At 37.7% G+C, this 18,932-nt stretch overlaps 1 protein-coding gene across 1 annotated transcript in view; it reads left to right on the top strand.

Moving 5' to 3' along the window:
* Positions 1-18,932, top strand: part of LOC148948576 (lysosomal alpha-glucosidase-like) — a 73,456-nt gene that overhangs the window by 24,584 nt on the left and 29,940 nt on the right. Inside the window, exon 2 of the mRNA XM_089094480.1 lies at positions 17,635-17,806. Within this exon, the coding sequence (XP_088950606.1) occupies positions 17,635-17,806 (172 nt within the window). The remainder of the gene's footprint in view (positions 1-17,634; positions 17,807-18,932) is intronic.

Below are 18,932 nucleotides of genomic sequence, written 5' to 3'. Positions count from 1 at the left end.
GAACTTCGGATTAGCCCTATTCATCTTAGTTTCTGCTCGTTTTGAGTTTGAATCGGTTACTTGCTGTAAATTTTGGTTCGTTTGGTGATAGCAGTAGTAGTAGCATTAGTTGTAAGCAGTATAGTATTCATATTGTGCCTTTTTTGTCAGGTTCAAGATCCCATCCTCATCCCATAATAGTTTCAACTTAATATTTTAAGCCGTTTCTGAGATATTGCTGATAAGTCCCGTTGATAAATTGCATGTACATAATGTGTTTTTATATAACTCAACATTCTTCTCAACAGTTTCTGGAAGTTCCACATTCACACAATTAGTTTTGGTAATATCATAGGCAGCGCGATCGCGCTGCCTAAGTAACGAACGATGTGGGCACAATGTTTTTTTTGGTTTTTTTTCTGCATACCCTGGCACTCCGTATCGAAGGAGTTGTCGTAGAAACTTCGAAAAGAGCTCATTCGATTGGAAATTGGAATGGCTAGTGCCCTTTTAAAACTCGAAAGTGATTGGAGGGCAACTAGCCCCCCCCCCTACACCCATCAGTCCCGCAAGCACATCCATTAGAAGTTTAGAAATAACCTTTTTGTTCAGCGTATTTGATTTCCAGATAGAAACTATCTTTTTGAGGAGGAAACACCCCAACAACCCTCGGGGCAAGGGTTTTAAGTTACGCCCTGGGGGGCATATAAGAACGATGTTGGCACAATGTACCATTTATTATTTTTTTCCTTTAGAAAAGGGCACTTCGTATCGAAGAAGTTGTCGTAGAAACTTCGAAAAGGGCTCATTCAATTGGAAATTGGAGTGTCTTGTGCCCTTTTAAATAGTCGAAAGTGATTGGAGGGCAACTAGGCCCCCCCACGCCCATCATTCCCCCAAACACATCCAATCAAAATTTTGAGATATCCATTTTGTTCAGCATAGTTGATTTCCAGATAGAAAATATGTTTTTAAGGAGGCCACTCCCCAACAACCCTCGGGGCAAGGGGTTTAAGTTATGCCCTGGGGGCATATAAGGTTTTTATAGAAGGCGTTGTCGTAGGAACTTCAAAACAGGCTTATTTGATTGGAAATTCAAAGGGCTAGTGCCCTTTTTAATAGTCGAAAGTGATCGGAGGGCAACAAGCCCCCCCCCCACGCGCAACATTCCCCCAAACACATTCAATCAAAATGTTGAGATGGCTATGTTGTTCAGCGTAGTTTATTTCCAGATAGAAAATATGTTTTTGAGGAAGACAGTCTCCGACAACCCTCAGGGCAGTGGTTTTAAATTATGCCCAGGGGGCATATAATGTTTTTATAGAGGCCGTTGTCGTAAAAACTTCTAAAAAGGCTCATTCGACTGGAAATTCAAAGGGCTAGTGCCCTTTTTAATATTCGAAAGTGATTTGAGGGCAACTAGCCCCCCCCCACGCCCATTACTCCCCAAAACACAACCAATTAAAATTTTGAGAAAACCATTCTGTTCAGCGTAGTTCCTTTCCAAATAGAAAATAGGTTTTTGAGGAGGACACTCCCCCACAACCCTCGGGGCAAGGGTTTTCAGTTATGCCCTGAGGACATATAAGAACGATGTTGGAACAATGTACTATTTATTATTATTTTTCCTTCAGAGCAGAGCACTTCGTATCAAAAAAGTTGTCGTAGAAACTTCGAAAAGGGCTCATTCAATTGGAAATGGAGTGGCTTGTGCCCTTTTTAATAGTCAAAACTGATTGGAAGGCAACTAAAACCCCTTCCACGCTCACCATTTCCTGAAACACAAATCCAATCCAAATTTTGAGATAGCTATTTTGTTCAGCGTAGTTGATTTCCACATAGAAATTATGTTTTTGAGGAGGATACTCCCCCACAGCCTTCTGGGCAAGGGTTGTAAGTTATGCCCTGGGAGCATATAAGGTTTTTATAGAAGGTGTAGCCATAGAAACTTAAAAAAAGGCTCATTCGCTGGGAAATTCAAAGGGCTAGTGCCTTTTTTCATAGTCGAAAGTGATTGGACGTCAACTAGCCCCCCCCCACACCCATCATTCCCCCTAACACATCTAATCAAAATTTAGACATATCCATTTTGTTCAGCGTACCTGATTTCCAGATAGAAAATTTTTCTTTGAGGAGGACGCTCCCCCACAACCCTCGGGGAAAGTCGAAAATTTTAATAGTCGAAAGTGATTGGAGGGAACTAGCCCACCCCCACGCCCATCATTCCCCCAAACACATCCAATAAAAATTTTGAGATAGACATTTTGTTCAGCGTAGTTGATTTCGAGATAGAAAATATGTTTTTGAGGAGGAAACTCCCCCACAACCCTCAGGGCAAGGGTTTTAAGTTATGCCCTGAGGGCATATAAGGTTTTTATAGAAGGCGTTGTCGTAGAAACTTCAAAAAAGGCTCATTCGATTGGAAATTCAAAGGGTGTTTGCCCATTTTAATAGTCAAAAGTGATTGGAGGGCAACTAGCCTCCCCCACGCCCATCATTCCCCGAAACACATCCAATCAAAATTTTTGAGATAGCCATTTTGTTCAGCGTAGTTGATTTCCGGATAGAAAAAATGTTTTTGAGGAGGACACTCCCCCAAAACCCTCGGGGCAAGGGTTTTAAGTTATGCCCTGAGGGCATATAAGAACGATGTTGGCAAAATGTATCATATTTTATTTTTTCCTTTAAAGCAAGGCACTTCGTATCGAAGAAGTTGTCGTAGAAACTTCGAAAAGGGCTCATTCAATTGGAAATTAAAGTGGATTGCGCCCTTTTTAATATTCGAAAGCGACTGGAGGGCCACTAACACGCCTTCCACGCCCACCAGTTCCCGGAACATATCCAATCAAAGTGTTTATATAGCTATTTTGTTCAGCGTAGTTGATTTCCAATTAGAAATTATGTTTTTGAGGAGGACACTCTCCATAGCCTTCAGGGCAAGGGTTGTAAGTTATGCCCTGGGGGCATATAACGTTTTTATAGAAGGCGTTGTCGTAGAAACTTAAAAAAAGGCTCATTCGATGGGAAATTCAAAGGGATATTGCCGGTTTTAATAGTCGAAAGTGATTGGAGGGCAACTAGCCCCCCCCCACACCGATCATTCCCCCTAACACATCTAATCAAAATTTTGAAATATCGATTTTGTTCAGCGTACCTTATTTTCAGATAGAAAATTTGTCTTTGAGGAGGACGCTCCCCCACAACCTTCGGGAAAAGGGTTGTCAGTTATGCAGGATGTTGCCATAATGTATTATTTATTTTCTCCATACCCAGGCACTTCGTATCGAAGGAGTTGTCGTACAAACTTAGAAAAGGGCTCATTCGATTCGAAATTGGAGTGGCTAGTACCCTTTTTAATAGTCGAAAGTGATTGGAGGGCAACTAGCCTCCCCCACGCCCAGCATTCCCTGAAACACATCCAATCAAAATTTTTGAGATAGCCATTTTGTTCAGCGTAGTTGATTTTCAAATAGAAAACATTTTTTTGAGGAGGACACTCCCCCACAACCCTCGGGGCAAGGGTTTTAAGTTATGCTCTGAGGGCATATAAGAACGATGTTGGCAAAATGTATCATTTTTTATTTTTCCCTTTAAAGCAAGGCACTTCGTATCGAAGAAGTTGTCGTAGAAACTTCGAAAAGGGCTCATTCAATTGGAAATTAAAGTGGATTGCGCCCTTTTTAATATTCGAAAGTGATTGGAAGGCAACTAACACCCCTTCCACACCCACCATTTCCCCAAACACATCCAATCAAAATTTTGAGATAGCCATTTTTTCAATATCGTTGATTTCCAGATGGAAATTATGTTTTTGAGGAGGACAATCACCCACAGCCCTCAGGGCAAGGATTGTAGGTTATGCCCTGGGGGCATATAAGGTTTTTAGAGAAAGTGTTGTCGTAGAAACTTCAAAAAGGGCTCATTCGATTGGAAATTCAAAGGGCTAGTGCCCTTTATAATAGTCGAAAGTGATTGGAGGGCAACTATCCCCCCCCCCCACGCCCCTCATTCCCCCACACACATCCAATTAATATTTTAAGATAGCCATTTTGTTCAGCGTAGTTGATTTCCACATAGAAATTATTTTTTGGAGGAAGACACTTCCCCACAGCCTTCAGGACAAGGGTTGTAAGTTATGCCCTGGGGGCATATAAGGTTTTTGTAGAAAGCGTTGTCGTAGAAAATTCAAAAAAGGCTCATTCAATTGGAAATTCAAAGGGCTAGTGCTCTTTTTAATAGTCGAAAGTGATTGGAGGGCAACTTACCCCCCTCTCACGCACACCTTTTCCCAAAACAAATCCAATCAAGATTATTAGATAGCCATTTTTTTCAACGTAGTTTTAAGTTCTGTAAACTAGGTCTTTGAGGATGACCCCCTCACAGACATCAGGACAAGGGTTGTAAGTTATGCCCTGGGGGCATATAAAGTTTTTATAGACCGCGTTGTCATAAAAACTTTAAATTTAAATTCGATTAGAAATTGAAATGGCTAGTGCCCTTTTTAATAGTCAAAAGTAATTGGAAGGCAACTAACACCTATTCCACGCCCACCATTTCCCCAAACACATCTAAGCCATTTTGTTCCACGCAGTTAAAATTCAGGAAATTATATCTTTGAGCAGGACATTCCCCCCACAGTCTTCAGGGCAAGAGTTATAAGTTATACCCTGGAGGTATATAAGTTTTTATTGAAATCTTTGTCGTAGAAACTTGAAAAAGGGCTCAACTAGCCCCCCTCCCTCGCCCACCTTTTGTCCAAACACATCTAATCAAAATTTTTAGATAGCCATTTTGTTCAGTGTTATGGATTTCCAGATATAAATTATATTTTTGAGGAGGAAACTCCCCCACAGCCCTCAGGGCAAGGGTTGTAAGTTATACCCTGTGGGCATATAAGGTTTAGATAGAACGCGTCGTCGTAGAAACTTCAAAAACGGCTAATTCGATTGGAAATTAAAATGGCTAGTGCCTTTTTTAATAGTCGAAAGTGATTGGAAGGCAACTAACACCCCTTCCACGCCCAAAATTTCCCCAAATATATCCAATTAAAATTTTGCGATAGCCATTTTGTTTCACGCAGTTTAAAGTCCAGGAAATTATACCTTTGAGCAGGAAACTCCCCCCACAGTCTTCAGGGCAAGCGTTATAAGTTATGCCCTGGGGGCATATAAGGTTTTTATTGAAATCTGTGTCGAAGAAACTTCAAAAAAGATTCATTCAATTTGACACTCAAAGGGCTACTGCCCTTTTTAATAGGCAAAGGTAATTGGAAGGCAGGTAACCTCCCTCTCGCCCCGAGCATTCCTCCAAAGACATCTTATAAACATTTTTATATAGCCGTTTTATTCACCGCAGTTGAAAGTTTTGGAAATTACTTCTTTAAGGATGACAACCCATCCCCCCCACAACCCTCAGGGCAAGGGTTGTAAGTTATGCCCTGGGAGCCTGTAAGGCTTTTATAGAAAGCGATGTTGCAGAAACTTCCAAAAGGTTAAATACATTGGAAAACTAGAGTAACTAGTGCCATTTTCACAATTAAAAGTGACTGAAGAGCAACTAGAACGCCTGAAACGCCTGCCGGTTCCGAAAACCCAGCCAATAAAACTTTCGAAGTGACCAATTCCTTCAACGTAGTAGAAAGTTCTTGAAATTAGGTATTTTAGGATGATAACCCCCTCAGAGCCCTCAGTGCAAGGGTTTTAACTTATGTTATGGGGGCATATAAGGTCTATATAGAAACATGTTGTAGAAATTTCAAAGGGGCTCATTTGATTGGAAATTGAAATTGCTCTTTTTAATAGTCGATAGTGAGTGGAGAGTAATTAACCCCCCTTTCACGCCCACCATTTCCCGAAACACATTCAATAAAAGTCTAGAGATAGCCATTTTGTTCAACGTAGTTGAAAATTCTGGAAATTATGTATTTAAGGATGAAAAACCCCCCAGAGTCCCCCAGGGCAAAGGTTGTAAGTTATGCCATGGCATATATGGTATTTAATGATAGAGTTGTCGTAAAAACTTCAAAAGGGGCTCATACAATTGGAAATTGAAAGGGCAAGTGCCCTTTTTAATAGTTGAAAGCTATTGGAGGGTAACTAACCCCCTCTCACACCCACCATTCCCCCAAACACATCCAATCAAAATTTTCAGATAGCCACTTTGTTAAGCGTAGTTGAAAGTTCTGGAAATTCGGTCTTAGAGGATGAAAACCACCCACACAGCCCTTAGGGTAAGGGTTGTAATTTGTGCCCTGGGGGCATATAAGGTGTTTATAGGAAGTGTTTACGAGGAAAATCAAAAAAAAGTAATATGATTTTAAGTCGAAAGGCCCAGAGTCCTTTTTACTATTAAAAAGCGATTGGAGGGCCTGATGTTTCTATACCAAAAATCGATACGGGTATAATGTATTGGTTTTTTGTTGTTGTTGTTGTTTAGGCCAGGGCACTTTGTATCGAAAGAGTTGTCTTAGGAACTTCAAAAAGGGCTTATTCGATTGAAAATAGAAAGGGCTAATGCCCTTACAATAGTCGAAAGTGATTGGAGGGAAACTAAACCCTCTCCCAAGCCCAAACTCCCATTTGGCTTTATGTTTAAAAACTAAATGTTGCCTTAAGATTAAATCAAAATGCACTGTGTTAATGCTAATTCCCAATAAGGCATCTCAGCAGTAGCCCAAAAACGACTGAGTATATTATGGTCAAACTTTAGGGGCTGCTTCTGCTCTTAAAATTTAACCAAGTCAAAATAGCGTAAGTGTATCTAAGCTATCAAAGAAAGTAAACAGATTTTTTTGCGAATGGTATCAAGTTTTACATTTCAGGTCAACTAGAGGAGGTATGAAACTAAATTAAATACTGCTATTTGGGTCCAGATTTGTAAGAGGGTGTATATTGTTAAAAATTGCTGAAAATTTTTCTCCAGCATACAAATAGCAGACCAAACTATAAATTCTTTAAAAAAACGAAAAGATTTAAAGTATTATTTTCTTTTTCTCTGAAAAGACTATGTCAATATAAAACTAAAAGAAATTAATTAAAAAAAATTTTCCCACAAGATAAGTTTTTCAAAGAAGAATAAAGAACTCCATGAAACAAAAAATGAGCAAAAATCAAATCAAATAATCTACCAAGCATGAAACTACTACAAATCAGCATTGATAAATAAATGAAACCCAAAACGAACAGAAATTACAATAAATAACCGAGTAAAACTCAAAATGAGTAGAAATTAACATAAGTTGGGCTCAAAACCCCTATGGCCTCCCAAGGCCAGAATATAATTTGCACTTTACTGAAAAAAAATATAAATTTTTTTACTTTTATAACTTTAATAAATCACATAATATTAACATTTTGATGACTAATATCAGTATATGTATATTAAACTGACAATGCACAATCATTCGTATCTTTTTCCGTAAAGTGCAAATTATGTTCTGGCTTTGGGAAGGCATAGGGGTTTTGAGTCCAACTTATGTTAATTTCTGCTCGTTTTAAGTTTGACTCGGTTATTTATTGTAATTTCTGTTCGTTTTGGGTTTCATTTATTTATCGATGCTGATTTGTGGTAGTTTCACGCTTGGTAGATTATTTGATTTTATTTTTGCTCATTTTTTATTTAATGGAGTTATTACTTTTCTATTAAAAACTTACTTTGTGGAAAAAGTTTTTTTTTAATTAATTAGTACAAATAGCAGGAGTAGTTCTACTATTAGTAGTAGCAGGCATATAGGGCATATTTATTCCTACAACACATCCGTCAAATTGCCCTGAAAGTTTTAATTTAATACTCTAAGCCGTTCGGATACTACTGATGAGGTCTTTTAACAGCCTGCATACACAACTGCTACTACTAACAACTCACTGCAGCATCAAGCCGCCTGAAGCCAACACAACTACGCACGGCCCTCCTCAATCCTAATCTGTTAAACGCCTCCTTCTTTACACCCTCCAGGAAGTTCCAATTTCCCCTAAATCCTTCCGTACGAAGTCCTTCCATCCCAAACTGGGATGACCTGTTTTCTGTTTGGCTCTAGACTACTACTACTACTGCTAACAACTCACCGCAGGACCAAGCCACCTGAGGCAAACACAGCTACGTACTCTCCTCCTCCTTCCCAATCTATTCAAAGCCTGCCTTTTTACACCCTCCCAAGAAGCTCCGATTTCCTTTAAATCTTTCTTTATGACGTCCTCTCACCCTAGACAAGGACGACCTGCTTTCCATTTAGCACTAGATGGTTGGCCGAAAAAAAACAATCTCCGGCAATCTGTCATCCTTCATCTGCACAACGTGCCCTAGCCACCTCAACCTTTCTTTCATTATAGCCCTAGAAAGCGGTATTAAAAATTTTTTGTACAGCCTACTGTTTGAAATACGGTCATTCAGCCGGGTCCCCAGAACAGTTTGTAGGCAATTTTTTTGGAAAATATCTGACAAATCTTTGTCTGCTTTTTGAAGCGCCCATGCTTCAGAACCATATTTGACCACTGTCATCACTGTAGCTTCCAGGATTCTTATCTTAGATTGCAGACTTATCTTCCTATTCTTCCAAACTTTTTTTAACTGTCAAAAAACACCCTGAGTTTTGGCTATTATACTCTTAACATCTTCACTGCCCCCACCGTCTTCACTAATGATACTACTAAGGTAAGTGAAGCTGCCCACCTGATCAATCTTTTCGTTACCCAGCGTCACCTTTTCATCTTCACTTATTCCTAGCCTTAGTTACTTAGTCTTCTTAGCATTAATTTTCAAACTTATTCTAGCATCCTGAACTCGGAAAACCTCTAAAAGTTCATTCATTTTGCTCACACTTTCATCTAGAATGCTTAAATCATCAGCATAATGTAAGTCCAGGAGATTTTTTGATCCCCATTTGATTCCATGGTCTCCGATTGCCTTTCCTGTGCTCTTTAAGACAAAATCCTTCAAAATAATCCATATAATGGGGGATAGGACACAACCCTGCTTAACTCCTGATTTAATACAAAACCAGCTGCTAACCTCATTTCCTACCTTATCCGCTGCAGTGTTATTCTCATACATAGCACTAATCACTTTACTGTATTTGTCTGGTATACCATACAAGGATAAAACCTTTGCTAAAGATCTTCTATCAACAGAATCAAACGCTTGCTCATAATCTATAAAACTAAGGACCCAAGGTGTTTGACAACTCATTCCTCAATTATTAACCTAAGAGTGAAAATTCGGTCGACACATCCTCTACCTTTTCTAAAACCGCACTGTTCTTCTCTTAAAACTTTATCTACAGCATCTCTCAATCTAAAAAGTATCACAAGTAATTTCCTACCTACATAGACAAGACTAATGCCTCGATAATTACCACACTCACTCTTATCACCTTTCTTATAATCGTTAGGTACTTCCCCTTTTTCAAAAATCATATTCACAATCTTCAGTAACTTATTTCTAACCTCAGGGCCACCGTATTTAAGATTCTCATTTACTTTTTACATTATAGAAACTCATTTACATTATTTTTTAATCCTTTTAGTACTGTTGCTAATTCTTCTACTACTGCTACTACTACTAACAACTTACCGCAGCACCAAGCCGCCTGAGGCTAACACAGCTGCGCACGCTCCTCCTCCATCCCAATCTTTTCAAAGCCTCCCTTTTTACACCCTCCCAGAAAGTTCCCATTTCCTTTAAATCTTTCTTTATGACATCTTCCCACCCCACACGAGAACAACCTGCTTTCCCTTTAACACTAGATAGTTGGCCGAAAAGGAGAATCTTCGGTAATCTGTCATCCTTCATCCGCACAACGTGCCCTAGCCATCTCAACCTTTCTTTCATTATAGCCCTAGAGAGCGGTATTGAACCACATTTTTCGTATAGCCTATTGTTTCAAATACGGCCAGTCAGCCAGGTACCCAGAACAATCCGTAAGCAATTTCTCTGGAAAACATCTAGCAAATCTTCATCCGCTTTTCGGAGCGTTCATGCTTCAGAGCCACATTTGACCACTGTCATCACTGTAGCTTCTAATATTCTAATCTTGGTTTGCAGACTTATCTAAATTAAACGCTAATAATTCTTCCAGACTTTTTTTAAGTGAAAAATTTCTTCCTAACAAAACAAATCTTCGTTCACAACCAAGGTATGACAAACTTTTTCACTCCCCTCTCCCTTTTCTTTTTCAATTCTATATTGTTTTAACACAATCTTAGAATGTTACACACACCTTTCTCTAACTCTTTCTTAGATATTTATGACTATCACATTCCTATCTTTAATGGAATTTGTACTGGATTAGCAGCTCCCTCTCTACTTGTGAATGTAATAGCACAAAATTTTACTATTATGCCGTCTAGCTGAATCTTCCAGATCCTTGGCAATTTTATCCATGGCATCCACTTATACCTTCTTAGTTCATATTTTAATACTTTCTCCACTTTCTTTACATCCTTTTTGTTTTAATATGATCTATCACTCAGATTATTCTTGTACAAGTCCCTTCTCCTTTCTATTATACATAAAGCTTTTTCCCTAATATTCTTAGCTACAGTCCTAGCTTTCTTCCCTAATACAGCTTCAGCAACTTCACAAATTATGTTTCTAAAATTATTCCCATCTTCCACATTGTCAAATTTTAAACTTTCAAGTTTATTTTTCAACTGTTCCTGGAATGTTTCTATCAAATTCTCATCCTAGAGTCTACCAGCATCATAACTTCCCGGGAGGTAGTTACCCTTTCGAAATTTCAGCTTTAAATTAACCCTAGACACTACTAGATGGTGATCTTTATTTTTAAAATCAATAACAGCACTCCTACATACACTAGTATCTTGTATTGATCGTGCCAGTCTTCGGTTTACTATAATATAATCAATAAGGTTTGCCGTCTTACCATCACGTGAATACCTTGTTAACTTATGAGCCATTTTACGAGCAAAACCGTATTGTTATATACTAATATAACTGATACCTTGAACTTTTTAGTCATAAAATGAGCAATTAGTATTCTATTATTAATACCTTCCCAGCCTAAACAAGACTTAGCAGCTTCCTTATTCATCATCAGCCCTACTCCCTGTCTATGTACTCTATCTTTCCTGCCTGAATAAATAAATTCTATATCACCTAATTTCATGCTTCCTACCCCTAGGATATGACTTTCTGAGACTCCTAATAAGTCCAGTTTGAATCGTCTAAATACGTCAGTAAAATGTCGATACGATAGTCATTTTTAACGTCGTAACATTCCAAGTTCCAATTTTCATATTCTTTAAACCATTGATATTATTTTGGCCTCAGGAAAAGCAATGATCCCGGATACCAGTGCAGGACGGGGATAACATCTTCTCAAGTTTACACCGAACTGCTTAAGCCGGCTTAGAACCGGACAGCAAAAAGCTCTATACCCTAGACCTAGATCATTCCTGGGATATTACTAATGAGCACTTTTGACAACGTGCAGAGTGTGTTTTACCTTAATTCAAAGTCCCACTGGACACTTCCTGAAAGTTTCACCTTCCTACCCTTATCATCAGTTCTAGCAGTCATAGTAAAAGTAGCAGAAGTCACAACAGTAGTAGTAGTATGCAGAGGGTACCTTTTGGTTACCTCTCAACACGCCTTGGAAGTTTCAACTTAATACTCTAAGCTGTTCCAGAGAAATCACTTATAAACTCTTTTGGCAACCTGAACGTACACTGTGTGTTTTGATTTAATTCAACATCCCCCTAAACATATCCTGAAAGTTTCACCTAATTAGGCTTAGCCTCAATAGAAGTAAAAGTCGTAGCATTTGTAATAGAAACAATACTGGTAACATGCATATAGTGCCTTTTGGTTAGTTGAATATTCGTCTTAATATACCCTGAAAATTTCAACTTAATAGTATAAGCCGTTCCTAAGATATTGTTTTCATGCCATTTTGACAATGTGCATGCATATAGTGTGTTTTATTTTAGTTGAAGCTCCCCCTGAACATTCCCTGAAAATTTCACCTTAATACCATTATCCTCACTAGTTGCAGGAATCGTAGTAGTATGGACATACTACATTTTAGTTACTTCCAATCTTACCCATCATACCCTGGAAGTTTCAACTTTCAAAGCTGTTCCTGAGATATTGCTGGTACACACTTTTGACAATCTGCATGATCATAGTGTGTTTTGATTTAGTTCGATATCCCACTAAACATTCCCTGAAAGCTTCGCCATAATGCCATTTTAGTTACTTCCAGTAGTTAAGGCCATTTTAGTTACTACATTTTACTTACTTCCAATCTTACCCATCATACCCTGGAAGTTTCAACTTTCAAAGCCGTTCCTGAGATATTGCTGGTGCACACTTTTGACAATCTGCATGATCATAGTGTGTTTTGATTTAGTTCGATATCCCAGTAAACATTCCCTGAAAGCTTCACCATAATGCCCTTAGCTTTAGTGGTAGCAACAGTTGTAATAGCATAAGGAGCAGTATGCACATACCACCTTATGTTTTTCTTCAGTATCCCCCTCAACACATGCTGAAAGATTCATCTTTTTTCTGTATTAATCAAAAAAACTTTTTGCACAAAATAAGTTTTTCAAAAAAAAAGTAAAGAACTCCATTAAACCAAAAATAGAATCAAATAATTTACCACGCATACAACTACAACAAATCAGTGTCAATAAACAAATGAAACCCAAAAGAAATATAATTTAAAAAAAGTAAAACTCAAAACGATTAGAAATTAATCTGAGTATGGTTCAAAACCTCTGCATTTTAGAAGCTATAATATAATTTTTGCTTTACTGAAAAACATTCAAATGAACTTACTGAAAAAAATGTGCATTGTCAGTTTAATATACATAAGCTGATATTCATTCCTTAAGATCTTGATTAATTTTTGATTTCTTAAAGTTATAAAAGTGAAAATATTTAAAAGAATTTTTTCAGTAAAGTACAAATTATAATCTGGCTTTTAGAAGGCATAGCGTTCTATGATTTAGAACCCTACTCAGATTAATTTCTGCTCGTTTTGAGTTTGACTTATTTTAATTTATGTTTGTTTTGGGTTTCATTTATTTATTGATACTGATGTGATAGTTGTATACTTGGTAAATTATTTGATTCTATCTTCGTTCATTTTTGGTTTAATGGAGTTCTTTACTTTTTTTTTAAAAATTTATTTTGTGCAAAAAGTTTCTTTGATTAATTGCTCGTTTTTGATTAACTGTTCGTTTCATATTGACATGGTCTTATTCAGGGAAAAAGACTGAGCCTCTTCTGAAGTTAAACAACCATTCATTCCATAATTTACAACATTTTACAACATAACTTACAACATTAGCCCTAAGGCCCAGGGGTGGGGCTCGGGGTTGTGATCCTCAAAGACCTAATTTCCAGAACTTTCAACTACGCTCAACAAAATGGCTATCTCAAAATTTTGATTGGATGTGTTTGGGGAAATGGTGGGCGTGAGAGGGGGTTTAGTTACCGTTAACCTCCAATCACTTTCAACTATTAAAAAGGGCCTTTTGAAATTTCTACTACAACGCTATCTATACAAACCTTATATTCCCCCAGGGCATAACTCACAACCTTTACCCTGAGGGCCCTGGGGGGGTTTTTCATCCTCAAATACGTACATAATTTCCAGAACTTTCAACTACCTTGAATGGCTATCTCAAAACTTTGATTGGATATGTTTGGGGAAATGGTGGGTGTGAGAGAAGGATTAGTTGCCCTTCAATTACTTTCGACTATTAAATAGGGCACTAGCCCTTTCAGTTTCCAATCGAATGAGCCCTTTTTCAAGTTTCTACGACAAAGCTTTCAATTAAAACCTTATTTGCCCCCCGGGCCAAAGTTACAACCCTTGCCCTGAGGGCTGGGGGGGGGGGGTTATCCTCCTCAAAAACATAATTTCTATCTGGAAATGAACTACGTTGAACTAAAAGGCTATCTCAAAATTTTGATTGGATGTGTTTGGGGAAATGGTGGGCGTGGAAGGGGTGTTAGTTGCCTTCCAATCACTTTCGACTATTAACAAGGGCACTAGCCATTCCAATTTCCAATCAAATGAGCCCTTTTGGACGTTACTGCGAAAACTCCATCGATACAAAGTGCCCTGGCCAAAACAAAACAAAAATACATTGTGCCAACATCGTTCTTTACTTATCGCGCTGCCTATAAAACAGTTCCTGGGCCATTGGTGATACGTCCTTTTCACAACCTGCATCCACAAAGTGTGCTTTGATTTAGTTCACCACTGTCTCAACGTTCCTTGAAAATTTCACCTTAATATCCTTAGCTTTGGTAGCAATATTTGCGGTAGAAGCAGTAATAATAGTAGCAATAGCAGTAGTAGCAATAGCATGCAAATATTTATCTTTCAGTTATTTCAACATCCCTTGTAAATTTCAACTTTATACTTCAAGCCGTTCTTAAGATATTGCTGATATGCCCTTTTGACGGTCTGCATGCACAAAGTTTGTTTTGATTCAGTTCAACTTTCCCGCCTCAATCATCCCTGAAAATTTCACCTTCATACCCATATTTGTAACAGTAGTGACAGTAATACTAGTATTACTACTAGCAGTCGTAGCACTAACATTAGTAGCTGTACAACTAGCAATAGTAGTATTATATTGCCTGAAAGTCAGTTGAACATCCCCCTCGTCAAAAACTGGAAATTTCAACTTAATAATATAAGCCATTGCTATGATATTACCGATATGCCCTTTTGCTAACCTGTATGCACATAGTGTTTTTAATTTAGATCGACTTCCCCCTTAACTTTTCTTCTTAATACTCTTAGCCTTAGTTTTAGATGCAATAGAAGTAGTAGTAGGAGTAGCATTCACAGAAAGTTCCGAATTAATACCTTAAGCCATTCCAGAAAAACGCCCTTTTGAAAACCTGCATGCACATAGTTTGTTCTGATTTAGTTCAATTTTCCCGTCAATATTCACCTTCATACCCTTAGTCTTTGTAGTACTAGTATCATATTATTAGTAGCAGTGTTGTATTAGTAGTTGTAGTAAAAGCATCAACAGCAGCATTAGCTGTAGCAGTTGAATGCATATGGAGGTCCCTTTCATAAGAAATTGATTTCCTGTTTTTTCTAAATTTTAAAGACATTATAAGGTTTTGAAAGTTTCCACTAACCAATTCTAAAAATCAGATTTCGTTCTCATTGTCCTTGGTACTTTAATAATAAGGGTTAACACCCCGGAAATAAAAAAGAAGGCCATTTTCCCAGCCAATTTGTCGAGCTTCACACTGAAATATACTTCAACACATTTGCCGCACCAAACACCTAAGGCAGCCTCAACAAATTCTATACATTTTTTTTTTTTATACCTGATAACTGGTAACATACAATCAAAATTTTCAGTCTGTATTACTTGTCACTCTTCTTTGCCATTTGTTTTACGGAGTTGAACGTTTTGGTAAGTGACCAGGTCAAAAAGCAGAGGCCTGATATGAGGTGACCGTTAACTATCCTGAAGATTTCACACGAGTATTTGACAATGTTCCCTCTCATAGTTCTTCTTCAACCACAGTCTCAACTTTTTCGTTGTTGCTTATATGCAATTTAAGTATTGCATTCTTTACTTCTTAATAATCAAACATTATTTTTTAAAAATCACACGGGATTGAGAGGCGGAATGAAATGTTTTTGTTTAATTTACAGCAACATTGAAGAAATCGTTTTTCAACAGCTTGATCCTAACAAAGTATGAAATTTATAATGCATTTATTATGATGATGTGGGGTATATCTAAGATTTTACCGAATTCATTACAAATTTTCAAGTAACTCAATCACATCCAGATAAAGTATAAAACACCTAGAAGACATTCTATCTTACTTATACGCTAGCTCAAAATTTCAATGCAGTGAATAAAAGTCATGGTTGAAGCAACAGTTTCAACCTAGCAAAGAGCGGACAACAGCCCATAGTAACCAAAAGTTAAAAAACACGTTTAGAAAAAACTGTCCATGGGAAAAAATAACGATTTTTAAATAATTCTGGAACGGTAACTATTATTTTGATTAACTTTAATAGTAAAAGTTTATTATAAAAACAAATTTATAGAACTTTCGAAAAAGAGCCTCAAACCCCTCAAAAATGGCGTCAAATCAAAATAAAAAGCACATCATTTTAAGGGCTACGGTCAGATAATTTGTAAAGGATGGTTATAGTCCTTCCTCATCTTGAACAACAAGGAAAATCACTTTTTTTGTATGAGAATTACTGATATGTCTCCTTTTTTCTTTTTCTTTTCCAAGGGGTGATCGGATCGAACCAGTGATCGGAGAATATTAGAAGAGGGCTTATATGAAAGGGAATCGCCATGCCTAGCGCCCTTTTTAAGTAACAAAAGGTATCATGCCACAGCAAGGTGGTGTCTGCAGCCACTTTGAGCCACAATACATCAATATTTCCCCAAAGAGGTTCAAAATGCCCGGAAATACGAATTATAAGACCTCCAATCGATTTGTCATGGTCTTAAGCCCTCGAATAAAGGCTTTAAGCTCCCACCTCGAAAAAGGAGGAAAACCACTTTTTTGCACAGTTAGCATCGCATTATTTATTTAATTTTTTTTCTGCTGGGGCCAGCAGCTACCGCAAGATCGGAGAGAGATGTTTAATAACTCATTTAAAAGCTACTGCCTCCCCTTTAATAGCAGCCTCAAGAGTATCACAACTAAAATTAATAGGAGATTATTCAACAAACGGAAACGTTGACAAATATAAATATGTGCTCGATGCTGAGATCTCACCAAGTCCAAAGCTCCGAATCCCAATGTTATATCCCCAATGATGCATGGAGATTCTACCATTTTTGAAATTTCATTCTATGTTGGGAGAATTTTTCAAGCGATTTAAGATACGTCATTTTAACGTTTACTATTGCCGCCTTTCAAAATAAATAATTATATATATATATATATATATATATATATATATATATATATATATATATATATATATATATATATATATATATATATATATATATATATATATATATATATATATATATATATATATATATATATATATATATATATATATATATATATATATATATATATCTAAAACATATAGACCATAGGCAGTCTGAAACAGTTTTAACCTCGGGGCATCTCCCCTCCAGTGCAGTTCTACTTTTTTAACCCTATCTTCATTAAAAAGAAACTCTAACAAACTGAAATTTTAGTCTATCATGAAGAATTCGCAGCAAACTTTTCCCCGTTAATCCGCGTATCTACACTTGAGAATTACAAAGCTACTCAAAATTGTTCCTTTTACCCGTTGTTCAGTACACCCTACCTGGGAACATTTCCCATTGTACTTTGTCTCAGCATCTCCCAAAAATTGGAAATTTGTCTTAATAAAAATAATATACTTTGATGGCAACATTAATTCACACATAAAGTCAGTTTGTGCAAAACCAAAGCACTAGGTAATGGACTTGTGTAATTCAATCGGCCCCAGAGTTATCAAATATGCCATCTACATAATTTTGAATCGTCTAAAAATCACCTTCATCCCCCATCACGCAGTTCTGAAACGTTTCAAGAGAGCCCGATAGCCTTTCAGGTAGTAATAAAAACGATTATCTACATCTGGCTTTCATAATCGCTTGTTACCCTGGTTCACACGTTCTTTTTTTTCAGGGAAGCCAGGCTGCAGTGACTACCTGCTTTTTGACTGGCGCATGCGAATACTTTATGTAATTTTACTGGCGGGAATCCTAGGACTCCTCATACCCATATTGCTTGATCGATATATGCCAGAAAATGACCCAACATCTCGCCCAGGTTCTTGTCTCATCGACTACAGAATAAGGTACATATCTATATAAACCAAAAGCATAACCAGGGTAAGTATCAGTTAGACCTTTCATCCAGCCCTCAGGTCACTTAAACTCTCGGGGAAGGTAATGACAAAAGTAGTCTTTGTTAACTATTTAATCAGAGGCAATGCTGTAGTGTTGCCTATAGTAAAGGCCATACGGCTCCAATGTTTTATTATTTATTTATTTGTTATTTTTTTCCACAGAGGCACTTCATACGGAAGAGGTCGTCGTAGAAGCTTCAAAGGGGGCTGATTCGATTGTAAATTAAGAGTTCTAGTGCCCCTTTTAATTGTCGAAAGTGATTGGAGGGCAACTAACCCCCCCCACACCCTTCATTCCTCCAAACAGATCCAATCAAAATTTTGAGATAGCCGTTTTGTTCAGCGTAGTTGATTTCCAGATAGAAAATATATTTTTGAGGAGGACACTCCCCCACAACCCTCAGGGCTAGGGTTTTAAGTTATGCCCTGGGGGCATATAAAGTTTTTATACAAGGCGTTGTCATAGAAACTTAAAAACAGGCTCATTCGATTGGAAATTCAAAGGGCTAGTGCCATTTTTAATAGTCGAAAATAATTCGAGGGCAACAAGCCCCCCCCCACGCCCATCATTTACCTAAGCACATCCAATCAAAATTTTGAGTTGACCATTTTGTTCAGATTAGTTTATTCCCAGATAGAAAATATGTTTTTGAGGAGGACACTCCCGCACAACCCTCAGGGCAAGGGTTTTAAGTTATGCCCTGGGGGCATATAAGGTTTTTATAGAAGGCGTCGCAGAAACTTCAAAAAGGCTCGTTTGATTGGAGATTCAAAGGGATAGTGCCCTTTTTAATAGTCGAAAGTGATTGGAGGGCAACTAGCCCCCCCCCCCCACGCTCATCATTTCCCCAAACACATCCCATCAAAATTTTGAGATAACCATGTTGTTCAGCGTAGTTGATTTCCAAATAGAAAATATATTTTTGAGGAGGACAATCCCCCACAACCCTCAGGGCAAGGGTTTTACGTTATGTCCTAGGGGCATTTAAGGTTTTTATAGAAGGCATTGTCGTAGAAACTTCAAAAAAGGCTCATTCGATTGGAAATTCAAAGGGCTAGTGCCCTTTTTAATAGT

The sequence above is a fragment of the Artemia sp. Qi Xiang Cuo genome, chromosome 9, assembly GCF_049724085.1.
Source record: "Artemia sp. Qi Xiang Cuo chromosome 9, ASM4972408v1, whole genome shotgun sequence".
NCBI lineage: Eukaryota > Metazoa > Arthropoda > Branchiopoda > Anostraca > Artemiidae > Artemia > Artemia sp. Qi Xiang Cuo.
The sequence above is the reverse complement of the archived record's forward strand: the minus strand, read 5'-3'. Positions and strand labels throughout refer to the sequence as shown.